General features: G+C 38.8%; 1 protein-coding gene across 2 annotated transcripts in view; it reads left to right on the forward strand.

Annotated features, from left to right (window-relative positions):
• SLC25A21 (solute carrier family 25 member 21) overlaps positions 1-14,947 on the forward strand; it is a 255,415-nt gene that overhangs the window by 222,243 nt on the left and 18,225 nt on the right. Inside the window, exons 2-5 of one of the 2 annotated variants that reach the window (XM_056346956.1) lie at positions 4,619-4,685; positions 7,517-7,708; positions 11,401-11,460; positions 13,883-13,990. In XM_056346956.1, the coding sequence (XP_056202931.1) occupies positions 7,595-7,708; positions 11,401-11,460; positions 13,883-13,990 (282 nt within the window). In that variant the 5' untranslated portion in view covers positions 4,619-4,685; positions 7,517-7,594. The remainder of the gene's footprint in view (positions 1-4,618; positions 4,686-7,516; positions 7,709-11,400; positions 11,461-13,882; positions 13,991-14,947) is intronic. The other variant, XM_056346955.1, reaches the window with a different exon arrangement.

Below are 14,947 nucleotides of genomic sequence, written 5' to 3' on the forward strand. Positions count from 1 at the left end.
TTGCAATAAGCTGATCAGTTCACGACATGCACGGTGATATCTTTGCACGGGTATCTTTGCTGCAGGGTGGCTGACCTAGTTAAGAGGGCTTTAAACCAGGAACCACAAGGCAGCAATGGACAGGCTGACAAGCAAAGGACCTGGGGTGACGTGAACAACGAGGAACATAAAATGAACAAAAATGGGGCTGAAATTGCATCACCTCAAGCATTTGCATGAGCAAGGAAGTCTCTCTGAAGTGCCTGCACACTAAGGCACGCAGCATGGGGCATGAACACACAGAAATGGAGACCTGTGTGCAGCTGCAGGGCTGGGATCTTGTTGGGATCCCCAGAGAGGCAGTGGATGGCTTGCACAACTGGAGCGCTGCAGTGGACAGACTCTTTAGGAAGGACTGGCCAGGAAGACGAGGAAGGGGAGTTGCCCTTTAAGGGAGAGAGCAGCTGGAGTGCATGGAGCTCTGCCTGAGGGTGAATGATGAGAGCTCATGGGTAAGGATTAAAAAGCAGAGCAGTAGTGGTGACTTTGTAGTGGGTGTCTCCTCTGGACTGCCTGACCAGGAGGAACAAGCAGATGAGGCCCTCTGCAGACAGCCAGAGGCAGCCTCGCATCCGCAGGCACAGAATCTCATGGGGACTTCAACCACTTTGATAATTCTTGATGACAACATAGCAGGGCAAAAGCAACCCAGGAGGCTACTGGAGAGCATTAATGATGACTTCTTGACACAAGTGAAAGAGGAGCCGATGAGGAGACATAATCTGCTAGACCTCATACACACAAATGAGGAAGGCTTCACTGGGGATGTGGTGGTGGAAGGGAGCCTTGGTTGTTGTGACCAGGTGATGGTGGACATCAGTACCCTGAGAAGAAGAAGCAGGGCAAAAAGCAGGATTACAGCCCTAGACTTCAGGAGGACAGACTGTGCCTCTTCAGGGAGCTGCTTGGAAAAATCCCAGGTATAAGGCTCTGGAGGGAAGAAGAGTCCAGGAAACCTGGACAGTATTCAAGGATCACCTCCACTCAAGAGAAGTCCTTCCCAACACATGGGAAGTCAAGCAAAAATGCCAAGAGGCCTGTGTGGTTGAGCAAGGAACTCCTAGCAAAACTCAAACATATAAAGGGAATATACAGAAGGTGGAAGCAAGGGCTGGTAACATGGGAGGAATATAGAGGCAGTCTGACCATGCAGAGACATCGTTACGAAAGGCAAAGCCCACCTGGAGTTGAACTTGGTGAGGGATGTCAAGGGCAACAAGAAGGGCTTCTGTAAGTGTCTAAGTGGTGAAAGGAACACAGGAACATGTGGGACAGCTGCTGAAGCTGCTGGGGCAAAGGCTCTGGTGACTCACTGGAGAAACCGTCTGACAGGAATCTCATGAAGTTCAACAAGGGGAAGTGTGAAGTCCTGCACCTGGGGAGGAACAACCCCATGCACCAGTATTACACTGGAGACCAGCCAGCTAGGAAGCAGATTTGCAGAAAAGGTGTCCTCGTGGACACCAAGTTGAACACAAGCCAGCAATGTGCCCTGCAACCAAAAGGGCTACTGGTGTCCTGGGCTGCATCAGGAGGACTGTTGCCAGTGGGTCAAGGAAGGGGATCCTTCCTCTCTACTCAGCCCTGGTGAGGCCACACCTGGAGTGCTGGGTCTAGTTCAGGGCTCCCCAGTGCAAGAGAGGCATAGACATACTGCCAAGAGTCCAGAAAAATGCCACTCAGATGATTAAGGAATTGAGCATCCTTCATATGGAAAGGTTGAGAGAGCTGGGACTGTTCTGCCTGGAGCAGAGGAAACTCAGGCAGGATCTCATCAATGTGCACAAATAGCTAAAGGGAGGGTGCAAAGATGGTGGAGCCAGGCCCATTTCAGTGGTGCCCAGTGACAGGACCAGAGGCAATGGACACAGACTGAAACAGAAAAGGGTCCATCTTAACATCAAGAAACACTTTTTTACTGTGAGGGTGACCGAGCACTGGCACAGGTTGCCCAGGGAGATTGTGGAGTCTCCCTCCTTGGCAATATCTGAAAGGTGTCTGGACGTGGTCCTGGGCAACTGGCCCTAGGTGACCCTGCTTGAGCAGGGTTTTGGGCCAGGTGATCTGCAGAGGTCCCTTCCATCTTCAACCCTTTTGTGATTCAGGAGCAATGGATAATTGCTTTTCATTTTTTCAGTTCCCATTTCTCTAGAATTTTCAAACAATCCACCACCTGATCATCTGAACTGCTGGTATTTCAACACCTACCTGTGAAAGAATGGTGGATTACTCTAGAAGTGATTATTAACTGCCTCACAAGATATGCTGAGGTGGCAGATGTGTTGCTTAAATTCCTGGTATATCCCTCCCTCCCACATTCTCTCTGAAAAGTTTTCCCTGAGATCCTCAGAGACTGTGGGAATGTTACAGGGTTTATATGTTCAATAGCTGTATACACTGGAGTATAGAAGAAGACAACCTGGAAAAGCAACCTGTGTTACTGTGCAAAGCTAGGTAATGCTGCTGTGTGTTTTTAGAACAGAACTGTGGCTTTACACTGCATATTTCTCTGCTGATGCATCTCTTACTAATGAGAAAATCTGGACCAAGTTTGGGTCTCACTTTTTTGTAGTCAGAACTATACCTGTGAGTAGAGCAGTGGAGCAATTTTCATTTTCCAATTCCAATCATGCCAAAGTACTAGAAATTCCAAATGGGATGCCTGTTGTAGATATGCTTACAGTGGTTTAGATTGAGCTGAAAGGAAGAAAGTGTTTATAGGGATCTGTGTTCTTCTAGCTGATCCTACTTGGACCTCAGTTTCAGTTTGAACTCACATTAAACTGTATGAATCACATGCCTAAATTTATTCAACGTTTCAATAGCTTGCTGAATCAGCAAGAAAATACTCTGAATGTGTATGAAATGCTAACGACTAAGACTGTATCCAGTATATCGTTATATCCATATCTATAGTTATATCGATATCTATGTAGGTAGATACAGGTATGTATGTATGTTTATTTATCTATCTTTGGAATGTGAGACTTTGGGGAAATGCAAACATCTGACAACTCAACTGAATTCCTGAAATCTCCTACCCAAGGAGTTTCAGTGTTTTGTCATGAAACCATTGTTGTATAAGATGCTCAAAGTTTCTTTTAATCATGGACTGGAATTCATACCTTGCTTACTTCAGAGGAAGGATAAGCGAAACTCCCACTTTGAACATCTTACAAAGTCTAAATTATTTTATTTATATTGGAGCAACTTAAGAAGACAACACCAGAGAAGCATTAGAATGGTGGAAAAAATTGGTGTAGCATTTGTGGTATTTTACATTCACGTGGTGAATCTGAATTTAATTGTTTTCCTCTGACATGCACAGGATAACTATAGGAGTATCTGTTGATGTAATGATTCTTCCACACCCTGCAAAAATATTACAAGTAATAGGCTGTTTTAGAAAGGTGAATCATCACCTTTCAACAACACCACCTTTCAACATTCTAAGAAGACACAAATGCTTTGCTTTAAGAAGTGATTTCTTCTGTAGACAGAATCCTCTTACAGTCCTGGAAGAAATGTGTAATCTCTGAAGATGAGTAAATTGTAAATTATACCCACGTTGCCTGGCAAGGAAGCTTCTTGTTGATTGCATTAGATGTCTTTCTGAACTCTCCCCGTGCATTACCCAAGTGGATATTAATGTGGAGACCTAGCAGACAAGAACTATGTCTACTTTTATCTTGTCTGGGGATTTGGAGAATTACCTGTAATTTAAAGCATGCCCAAGACCCAGCATTATGCATCTACATCAGCCTTGTAAGCAGAGCTCAGGCTACCTGCAAATGCCATGTGTGCTTGTATCAGGTAGGGATAGATAGATATAGATATGGATATAGATTACGTAAAATTTAGATGATGCAAAGCAAAGCATTGCAACAAGTGATCTTTGGCTTCAGGCCAGCTCCAAAAGTCTGCAGCTACTGTAAACTCCTTAGGTGTTTATGGAGCCAGGCAACAGAGGGGCAAAGACCTGAATGAGTACAGTGGCAAGATATTGCCCAAATGTTTTTTCCAACATGAAATACATACATTCTGTTATGTCTCTCTGAATAGCTAACTTGTGTTAAAACTAAATTGCCAAAAAAAATACCTCATCTATTTTGAGGCATATTTAAAACTAATTTTCAAAAGATGCCTTAACCTAGAGTCCGAAGATGAGCATGCAGGGTTTTTTATATGCAACTTGCACAGTTTTTTTCCAAATCTGTTTTTGTGACTTCAGTTTTTTCATATTATCATTGCTATGTCAAGAAAATTAAAACAATGACATAATACTTCCTCTTCATTGTCAAAATTGTTAATCTTCCTTTAAACACAATTTCTTGTCTACTCAGAAAAAAAATATTTTTTACTTATTCATTGCTAATTCTTTTTATATCATCTCATCAGCACATAATAGAATTGGTAGCACACTAGTTACTTAGCAAGTAAGCAGAGTATCATTATTTGTCTGTAGGCTTGGAAAGACTGAAAGATTAATTGTTTTACTCAAAAGTAAAAATAGAAGTGGCAGTATGGTAATGATATGTTGTTTATGGATCCTAAAATAATTTCTTTTTTTCTTCAATAGATTGCTTGGCTTCTACAAAGGAATATTTCCTCCCATCTTGGCTGAGACACCCAAAAGGGCAGTGAAGGTAAAAACCCCATACTTCCTCCTTTAAAAATGTGAGTAAGGACAGTGGCAGCTGTAAAACATTTTATTTCTCCCCAACTGATTGACATTAGAATCTTAAACTTATTTGGCATATTAATCCTCTGATTTTTACTAGGAGGAAACTTTCCTATTCATAGCACAATAAAAACTGTGCTTGAGTGAGAAGTGTAGGATAAGGCTTTTAAAAGCTGGGCTGGTTTTGACCTGTATGTATTATGTTACTATGGGAAAAAAAAAAAAAAAAGTACAATTAGTTTATATAATCAAAATTTATAAAATACTTTAAGTGATATTTTAGTCTCATAATTCCCTCTGGTTTAGACTTTTTGTTTTAGTGAAAATGCCTAGCAACTTGCAAAACTAAGAACAGCTAATAAATTAACATAAGAAGCCATTAAAGAAACCACTCCTACTAAGTACTTACTCAGAAACTTGTAGCAGTTTATCTGTAGGTTTGAAGTGCTGCCCAGAGTTTTCTGGTACTCCAAAGAGCACTCTACTCCATACTCTCACTTTTTTACAGATTGAACATAGTAATGGGTACAACTCCTCATCATGCAAAAAATATTTACTCCAGCTCTTACAGCTGAAAAAGATGCTAGCCTATCAAAGTGTATTCACTGTCAAATGTTGATCAGATTTTATTATCCTTTATGTTGATTTATAGAGCATTATTTTAGTAACGCTCCTAAACAAAATACATTTTTTTCAGTTCATTCATGCAACATTTTCAATTAATTAATTTTTAATTAAAATTTTAAAAATAGTAATTAAACACCTCATCTTAATAATTAATCTAGTCTATCAAAGCATCTATTGTGTTCCGAGCAAATGCTTCTTTATCTTTTACTTCAGAACTTCGAAGTTTCCCATAGTTGCACCAAATGTGTCTAAAAGCAGTTATTATACAGAATGTCTTGATTTTCCTTACTTTCATTTTTGGTTTCTCTCTAAAAAGGCTGCATATAATTCTGGTCCTTAGTCTGCAATTAATCATTCACATTCCAATTCCTTTACAGAGGAATAATAATATTTGTATAAAGTGACAGGATGTGACCTTGTAATGGAATCCTAAAGGAGTTCTGGTAATGTCATCTTCTTGTTTGCATTGGCATTTTAGATGCAAATGACATATGTCACCTAGCTCAAAATTGCTTAGTACAACTAAGAAAACTGAAGTTCTATTTAACAGCAAAGTGGCAGTGAAGATGGATGCTATTTAGAAGATTCCTAACAACTCATTTTCTTCAGACTGTGGTGTTTCCTCTGTCTCTCCATTTAATTTCATTTGAAACAGGTCACAGTCAATCTGACCATACCTTTTAGATTCCAGCATATATTTAATTACAGCACCAACCCAGGTTCGATTTCTCTCCTACCAGCCTGAGTCATGCAACAATCTTGACTCACTTTCTCTTACTCAGATTTATTAAATTGGCTTAAACCCCATGTGAGTCAATATAATTATAGAATCATAGAAAGATTTCAGTTGGGAGGGATCTCTGGAGGTCATCTGGTTAGCCTCCTGCTCAAAGCAGGGCTGACTTCATGGTTTGATGAGGTTGCTTGGATGCCATGTCTGGTCAAGTTCTGAAAATCTTCAAGGATGGAGACCGCAGCCTTCTCTGTGCTCCTGCTCCGGTGTTTAATGGTTTTCACTGTGAAGAATTTTGCCTTATCCAGTCCAAATTCCCCTGTTGCAACTTCTGCCTATTGCCTTTTGTGCTTCTTTTGAGGAACTCTGAAAAACTCTGGCTTTGTCTTCTGTATAACCTTTAGACGGTGGAAGACAGGCATTAGATCCCCTCAGCCTTCTTGTTTCCAGGCTAAACAGATTCAGTTCTCAGCTTCTTGTATATCATAAGCTCCTTAAATGGCTTACTGGTGCACCCCTCGTGGGGTGCTTTCTACCTCGTTCTTGGGCTCAGTGAGGGCTCAGTAGTGTTTCTGCAACCATGAGAACCAGGTTTAAATGCTATTTTAAATTCTTTAGACTATTCCTTTAAATTTTATGCTGTTCCTAGGACAGCAGGAGGAGTTTAAGTTGTTCCTAGAAGACCAGGAGGACTTTAAGTTACCTTGAGATATCAACCATATTCTACGTTAGAAGAATTCAGTGACAGAATAGGGCAGGACAGAAATGTCCTTGTAAGAACCTGGGTACTGAAGCAATTCAATGTGAGGTGTTGTATGCCAGTACAATTTCTAACATCCAAAATATGGTTTGTACCCCTGCTTTGACCTGAAGAGAATCCAGCTTGTGTCAAATTTCCATATTATCCACTGGTTTGGATATGACCCCAACGGAAAAGTCACTGCTTCCTTTGGCTCACTCTCCACCTTTTATTCCTCTAACACTTTCCCTCATTTTACCAGGCCCCAGAATGTTCTTTGTCCACTGCCAAACTGGCTAGTGAGATTTAGAGGAAGACTGTGTCCATGCATAAGGTTTTGAGACTTGAGAAAGCACAGAAGGTACAGAGGCAATTTCTAGGTTCCAGCAGCCTCGGTTTGTGTTTGTAATGAACTTTTTTGAAAGCTTCTAGTTGTAGACTTCTATATCTCATGAAAGTGTATAGAGAAAGGACAAGAGAGATTCTGTACTGTGAAGAAATGTACTTGTGCTACTGGAATATTATATTTTTCTGGTGTAGATGTTTGCAAATAAATATAAAGCTACTAAAATGAAGGTATTTAGCCCCAGTTATTCAGCTAAGTGTTGAAGATACAGCTTCACTTTTAGTCAACTATGTTCTCATGTCTGTCTTGCTATTTCTTTTGTTTCTCTCTCTTTATTTTCCTTCTAAAAAGAAAGCTGATATTTCTGGAAGACGAAAAGTCAAAGTTTATAACTTTATGTTAGATTGAACTTGGAGGAAAGAAGTGGTGATGCCAATACAATGGTTAACAGATGAACTTTTGGGGCAAATTTATATTGTTCATGTGTTCCCAGACATCTTGTTGCAAGCATATATTTTTACCTTAGAGTTATTGAGACATCTGGTAAGTACTTTGACTATTTTCTGTGTAACTTGAATTAAAGTGTATCTTTGCCAGATGGACAATATTGGTTATTATGTACACAAAAGCATGTTTTATATACGTTTATTCTGAGATATTCTTTTTGTGCAAAGCTATTAACTTAATAAAACTGTAGAGAAAAAGATAAATTATGCCATGCTTTTAAAAATATTTTGGGTGGTTGTACATGATATAAATCCATATGATATAACTAGAAAGTTTTTGGCAAAATTGTGTGTATACTATCCATTCTAGTACACCCAGCAACATTTATATTGAGTTTTATTACTATTGATTTGTTTTCTTTAAAAAATTATATAAAACATAGTTCCTGTTAAGTAGTTATTTTATTTATGGCTCTAGGAAGCTATTGATTTTTAAGGTAACATTTTTAAGACCAAAAAATTGCTAGGTAATGTATTTCTGCCGTTATTACAACCATTTTACAGGTCTGTAACACTATGGAAGACATTAAGGAATACCAGAAATTCCATTAAAGGTTAGGAGGGTAACAATGAGTAGAAAGATGCTGGAGAGAGAATAAAGCAAAGTTTATCACAATAAGAAATGAATTTAGTTCAGTGAAGTAACTCACCCACCCACAACCGACATTTTCTCAGAGAGTTCCTTTTACCTATAAAATACCTTCAGAAATCCAAAAAGATAGACCTACAGTCTGAGTAACACTTCTGTCTTTTCTGATTATTGGCAAGGCCAGTACAACAATTTTAAACATATTTGCAGGATGTTTGCAAGATTAGTATTGAATCTGTACACTATTTGGAGGGCAGTTAAAATCTGGGCTCTGCATCTAGGACCTTTTCTACAAAATGAGAAAATAATCCCTACTGAGGATAAAAAGAAGTATCTATCCCCTTGCCAGAGTATCAGTCCTTCACTTTTCAGAATTTAACATCTTAATTTTGCATTATGTATACATATTCCCTCCTGGTTTAAATGTGGTGGCATTATTAACACGTTAACACCCAGTCCTCTGATGGTTTTGGTGTGATTCTAGTGACTTCATTTGAAGCAGGTCTCGTCTGAAAAATGTTATTGACAGGGTTCTAAACAAGTCAAAATGACAACGTGGTGCTTATTACTCGTGTTCCTGTACACATGGTTTATGGAAAAGCTGTTTTGTCCTGATAGGTCTGTGGCAACTGAGCCCTGGGGGACTGACCTTGTCTTCTTTGGCTGAGACCCAGCACAGGTCACCCAGTCTTTCTGTTTTGTCTAAAAAACTCTGTTCCCTTATGTTTCTTATGATTCCCACATCTCTGTTGACCTCATTTCCCATTGCTTTCCTCTCACAGTGAAAGTGTGATTGCCACACACATGGGCGGGTGCTACAAGGAGGGAATACAGCCTCACGTGTGGGAGCAAAACACGCAGATTTTCAGAGGATCCCACCTTCATTTAAATCCACTTGCTCTAAACTAATCAAGCGTTACAGGTCAACTTTGGAAAGTGGCCAGGAAAGTCAGAGGTTCTAGTTATTTACTTTTGCTATACAGGGATGTGACAGCCCTCACTCTAGGGGGTACCCACCTGCGTGGATGCAGCCTTGGTGAAGCTGTGACCGGTTTTTGTTGTTCAGTCCCGTAATACTGGACGTGCTTCAGTGTGCAAAGTTGTGACTAATTCTTGGACAGACTACAGGACTCACAAATAGTGAGCTGTACTTACAGGCCTTGTGTTGTTCCATGTGTGAAAATTACATGGAATAACACCTCCAATATCTTTGGGTTTACGTGGAATTCAGGTGTCTGCTCTTTATGATCTGCAAGATTTTCTACTGTCCTTACTCTTCATGCTAGAAAATAGTTTTTCTGCCCTCAGAATTGTCTTATGTGGCATTAAGCTGAAGCGCTTTTTCGATGGCTTCAGCAACATATTTGCAGAATATGAATTTTTAAAATTATGGGGTTTGGGGAAATTTGCTCTACGCAAGCACTGGATTAGAAAGGATCTCTTAGGTCAGCAAGTCTATTCCCTTGCTGTTCTATAATATCCTTCATAAACTTATCAAACTCTCCCTTACAAGTGATTAAGATTTTTCCTTCGTTATTCGTATTGGAAGACTGTTTCAGGACCCCACTCCTTTGATTCAGCTTCACCAGTTTTCAAGCCACATTTTGTTTATGAGTAGTTTTTACTTTTATACCCAATTACTTTATGTTACATGTCTTTCCTTTCCTAGGTTTTCATTTTCTTGCAGCCTCTCTTTTGATAGACTAAACAAGGCAAGCATTTATTCTCCTTCAGTCTTCATTCTTACAATAATCTTTACGTTCTCCTTATGGTCCTGGTAACCCTGTTTTGAACATGCTGTAATCTGAACTCATCTGTTTTGAACAAAGGTGGCCAGGATTGTGTGCTGTATTTCAGAGGGCATCTTAACAATAATTTGTAAAATATCACAAATACTCTTTCTTTAGAATATACCTTGACTGTTGCATCTTAGATTTTGTGTCCACAGACAGAAATAGGCAGTGGGAGTCTGCCTGCCTGTCAATGGGAAGATTCTTACTGACTTCAGTGAAGTCAGGGTTATTCTCAACACTCTTCTTGGAGGAATTAATCAATTTATTCTGCTTTGATTTTTAGATTTCACAAAAGGTATTCTGAAAATTAACGGATCTGGGTAGCAAGAAATGTTAGGTTGCAAAGTGAACCATTTACAAATGGTTGCCTGTAGAGGAATGAAGCTGGGTTAATTAGCATTGATAATATACAACTGTGGGTTGGCTTCAGGGGCAGCGGGTTGGCCGATGTAGATAAGGTGCAGCTGTGGCTGGTTCTGTTAAGTGGCTGAGCAACCAATGCAGAGAGAGCAGCCGAGGAAGAAAGAGGAGGAAGAAACAGAGTGGAGAAAATGAATGAGAACTCGTGCCCTGGATGAGGAGAGACTAGGAGAAGGCAGCAGAGGGACTGGTATGTGATGGTAAAAGACCTTGTTGCAGCTGGCTAGTTTGGAGACTGCTGTGACAATTGTCTTTCTTCATGTTGGTGCAGGTGAAACTGAGCTTCTCATTTCTTTCCTGAAGTTCAAACACCCGCCTTTCAAAACTCATCCTCTAAGGAACTGCAGATACTGTAAGGTTCTGAGCACCGCTGACCGAAAGCAGAGAATGGGGTGAAAGATTTATTTGTGAAGAGCAAAACCTAAAATAAATGTGTCTGTTGACAGTAGGTTATAAAAATCCACAGACTTTCCCTCTTCAAAATGTGCAATTATGTCTCTCTGATAAGTAGACTAGTATCTGAGAATTGTGAAAGTAATTGCAGTATATTGCATTAAAGATGTGAGGGTAGTTTCTTGGGAGAAATTATAGTATCTGCTACTACATTTATAGCAGTATATGAAAGTTCAAATGATAGAAGAAAAGTTTCTAAATTAAAATAATGAACTATGTGTTGTAAGCAGACTCTTATGTAAAACATTAATTGTGCTTATGCTGTTATTATCCATGATACACTAATAAAATCAGTTCTGAAGCCTAGTTGTCTGCTGTTGCACATCTAACACTAAACAGAAGTGGCTTATATTTATTTTGCAGAACTGCACATGGCTACTCAGGGTACAAAGTAGTGAAGCTCCATTGTAGTTTGAATTTACTAATTTGCATAAGTAACTCAATTTTTTTCAACACACTGATTTTTATTTACAGTTTTTCACCTTTGAACAATACAAGAAGCTACTAGGATATGCATCATTACCGCCAGGACTGGTATGTATGGATGCAGAACTTCATGTTCTAATTTAATATGTGTATGCTGAACAGTCCCATCAGTTTTCTTCCATATAAGGAGCCCAAAATTAAAGGAGACAGTTCAACCAACAGTTTTTCAGAACAGACATGTCCCTTGAAAACAATGATAACAGGATTTAACAAAATTATAGTTATGTTAATTTTTGTATCAAATTCCTTCAAAATAATTCCTTACTTTGTAAGTGACATGAGTAGTGACAGTAACCATGGAAGATTCTGTATGTAGCTTGTCATTCTTCATTCTTGCAAAATAACGAAATAAAGTTGTACATTATCAATATTTAGTCATGTGATAGTGACTCGTTTGATGCCTTGACCTTAAAGTGCTATTCTGCAAGGCACAGTGCAACTGTAACAAAAATACTGATCTCAGTCTTATCTTAAAGACTTTATAATAGAAACATAAACTATTGATAAGAAGCTGCTACCTCCTTTGAGGTCAATGGCAAAATTCTCTTGTACATCAGTGGAGTTAGGATTTCATGTCAAGAATGTAACTGTTTTAAAATATGTACATACATATACACAAATGTCTTAATGCGAAGATGTAGATTGCATGTGTCTTCTGCATTCTCGTATATAAAGCTTAATTCTGCTATTGTACCATTTGGAATAAAATACTTTCTATTAGAATTGCTGCTTTCTGTGGTGCAAGAATGTGAGTGATATTAAATATCTATTTTTCACAATAATGACATCACAAGTGTAGGAAACAATTGATATTTTTATGGTTGTGCTATAAAGGTGTTGGTTATTTCAGGTTTCTTTCAACCAGTATTGCTTCCATTTACATCTGCCTTCCATTGCAGTGATTCATGAAATAATATTAACTAATCTTCCTCTTAATTATTTGACCGACCCTATAGTTGTTTACAGTACCTCCTATTTTATCTTGTATTTTTCAGCAGGCTTTTCTCATCCTAAGATGTAAATAGAGAGGTTGGTATTTGTTTTCTAAGAAGTGGAAAGAACATAGTTTAAGGTTCTGTAGTACACCAGCACATTTTTTTGGAGGAAAATATGCTGGAAACACATAAACATGCACTGGCTGACCAAAAGCTGCTCTGACTCCTATAGCAGATGCAGCAACCAGCAGACACCCCTGATATTTGTGGTGCAGTACTGTTGCCATAGAGGCATTTTTGCCCCTAAGATAGCTATGGTAGGTAGGGAAGAAGAAGACTCAGAGGGATTCTGGTCTAAGCTAGGCAGAATGCTTCTAGGTGCCTCAACAGACCTCGTAAGACAACATTTTTTGTTAAAAAAGGGGTGCATACATCAGCACAGTCTTCCTGCTGGCTTCAGTCTCATGATTGATGATGAAAGGGGTAGATTATGTTCCCACCTTATATTGGTAAAACAGATTTGTTGATAACACAGTCTTTTCCAAAGGCAGGAGGGCTGGAGCTTGCCACTGCCCTTGTAACTTACCATTCTTCTCGTTCTTGAGCTCTCAAGAATCCCTGCTCAAATCCCTCTGTACTGAATATTTTTTCTTCTCGCTATTGTTTTTTCCTTGCCATTGTTCTCCTTGAATGTCAGCAAACATAGTCAGGACATTTTATTTTGGTTCTGGGAATCTTTTCAGCCCCTAGAAAGTCTGAAGATGTTACATGGAAGCAATAAATGTATAAAGTGATCACTAAAATCAACTCCTCTGCATCTTCTCAGTTGATCTAAATATATCAATATTATTTTTTCTGTTACAAACAATTTAAGGTATTTTTAAATGCTGTGTCATGATGGAAGGCAAAGCAGTGACTCTCTCCATATCTGTGGCTATAACGTACCATCAGCTTCTACGTAAATTAAGTTAATTCATCTTTGCAGTGAATGCTGACATTTCTGTGTGCGCCACTCATTCCCATATAAACCTTTCCAGGATTGGTATTTACTTAGGAGAACTTCTCTTCTACTTATGTAACTTGCTGAAGTACTGTGTTATTTTAATTTCTTACATTTCTTTTAATTTTAGGTTAATATGGTAGTGTTACATGCTTAATGCTCAGTGCAGAGTTGTTATATTCTTCCAGTGCTACATAACTGCATTTATATTTGTGGGTTTTTTCAGACTCCACCCAAAGTTAGCATGAGGGCATTGTTTTTGCATGTTTTTGTAATAAATTGATATCACAATTTTTCTTCCAGCTGAAAAGAGAATTAATTGACAGCGCTATGACATTTTATTTTTTATTTTTTGGAATGTGGTTTATGGCTATCATCATATTGTCTTCATGAACTGTCAGCATCTAATCAAGGACTAAAATTGTTTAATAATAGAGTACTGCTGACCACTGTAATCTCACAATTTGCATTGTACCATTCAGTTTCATAATCTGATGTATGGGAAATTTTAATCCTTTATTTTTAACTTCCCCAGGCATTTGCAGTTGCTGGCTTGGGATCTGGGTTGACAGAGGCAGTTGTGGTTAACCCTTTTGAAGTAGTAAAGGTTACCTTACAGGCAAATCGGAATGCCATCGTAGAGGTATGAGAACTGCTCCATTCTTTTTCTGCTTTATTAGGCATAATGCTCTTCAAGGTTCGTATTTAGAGCAGAATGTCTGTAATGGGTCAATACAAATTATTTTCTCACCAGCTTAGCAGAAATGGAAAAAGATAGAAGAGACTCAATGGATGATGCCTTCTGATATGCAGAGATGCATACAGTATTGTCAGCATCTCCCTTGTAAATATTCTGTGCCTGAAGTGTACCTTCATCCCTCCAGAGTAGCCCGCAGCCCAGCACTGCAAGGGGTTGTAACCCAGAAGTATGAACCTTGTACACAGTGTGTTTACCCCAGCAGGCTCCAAATGAGCACCAAAGGTTAGCATAAAACACCACGTCCCCGTGCCTTCACCGGGGTCCAGCTAGTGTATTTTATGTTCAAAATGTAGCTGGTAGATTTTAGAGTCTTGGGTGAAATTATTTCTATTGTAAGTCTCCATATTTATAAACACAAACCAGAAAATAGTTATATAATAAAGCACACCGATAATTTAAATACCTGTTTCACTTCAGTTTTATTATTCAAATATTGTTTTGTGCAAAACTGACTTTGTCCATAGTTCTGGGTACAGCTGAAAGGGGAAGAAGATTAAACTGGAAAACAGCGATTCATCCAAATCAAGTGTTCCCATGAATGTATCAGCTTCAGTTAATTTTAATGTAGAAAATTCAAGGCTAAAGTGAAGGAAGGCAATAACACAGTTCCTTCTTTATTTTCTCAGTGAATAAGACTAACAATTGTCAAATTAGCTCTTTCAAAATCTTTTGAGAAATCAGCTGCACCATGATAGAAGTGCCAAATCACATAAGCGTGGCATGAAAAGGTTGGCTGAATCCCTGGTGAGATATGATTTTTGCATATTCTGCTATTAAATTTTGACTGAGTTAATACTTGCATGCCTTGTAGCACTTACCTGCACAAATTGAACTCTTTTT

Source organism: Falco biarmicus, chromosome 7, assembly GCF_023638135.1.
Source record: "Falco biarmicus isolate bFalBia1 chromosome 7, bFalBia1.pri, whole genome shotgun sequence".
Classification (NCBI taxonomy): domain Eukaryota; kingdom Metazoa; phylum Chordata; class Aves; order Falconiformes; family Falconidae; genus Falco; species Falco biarmicus.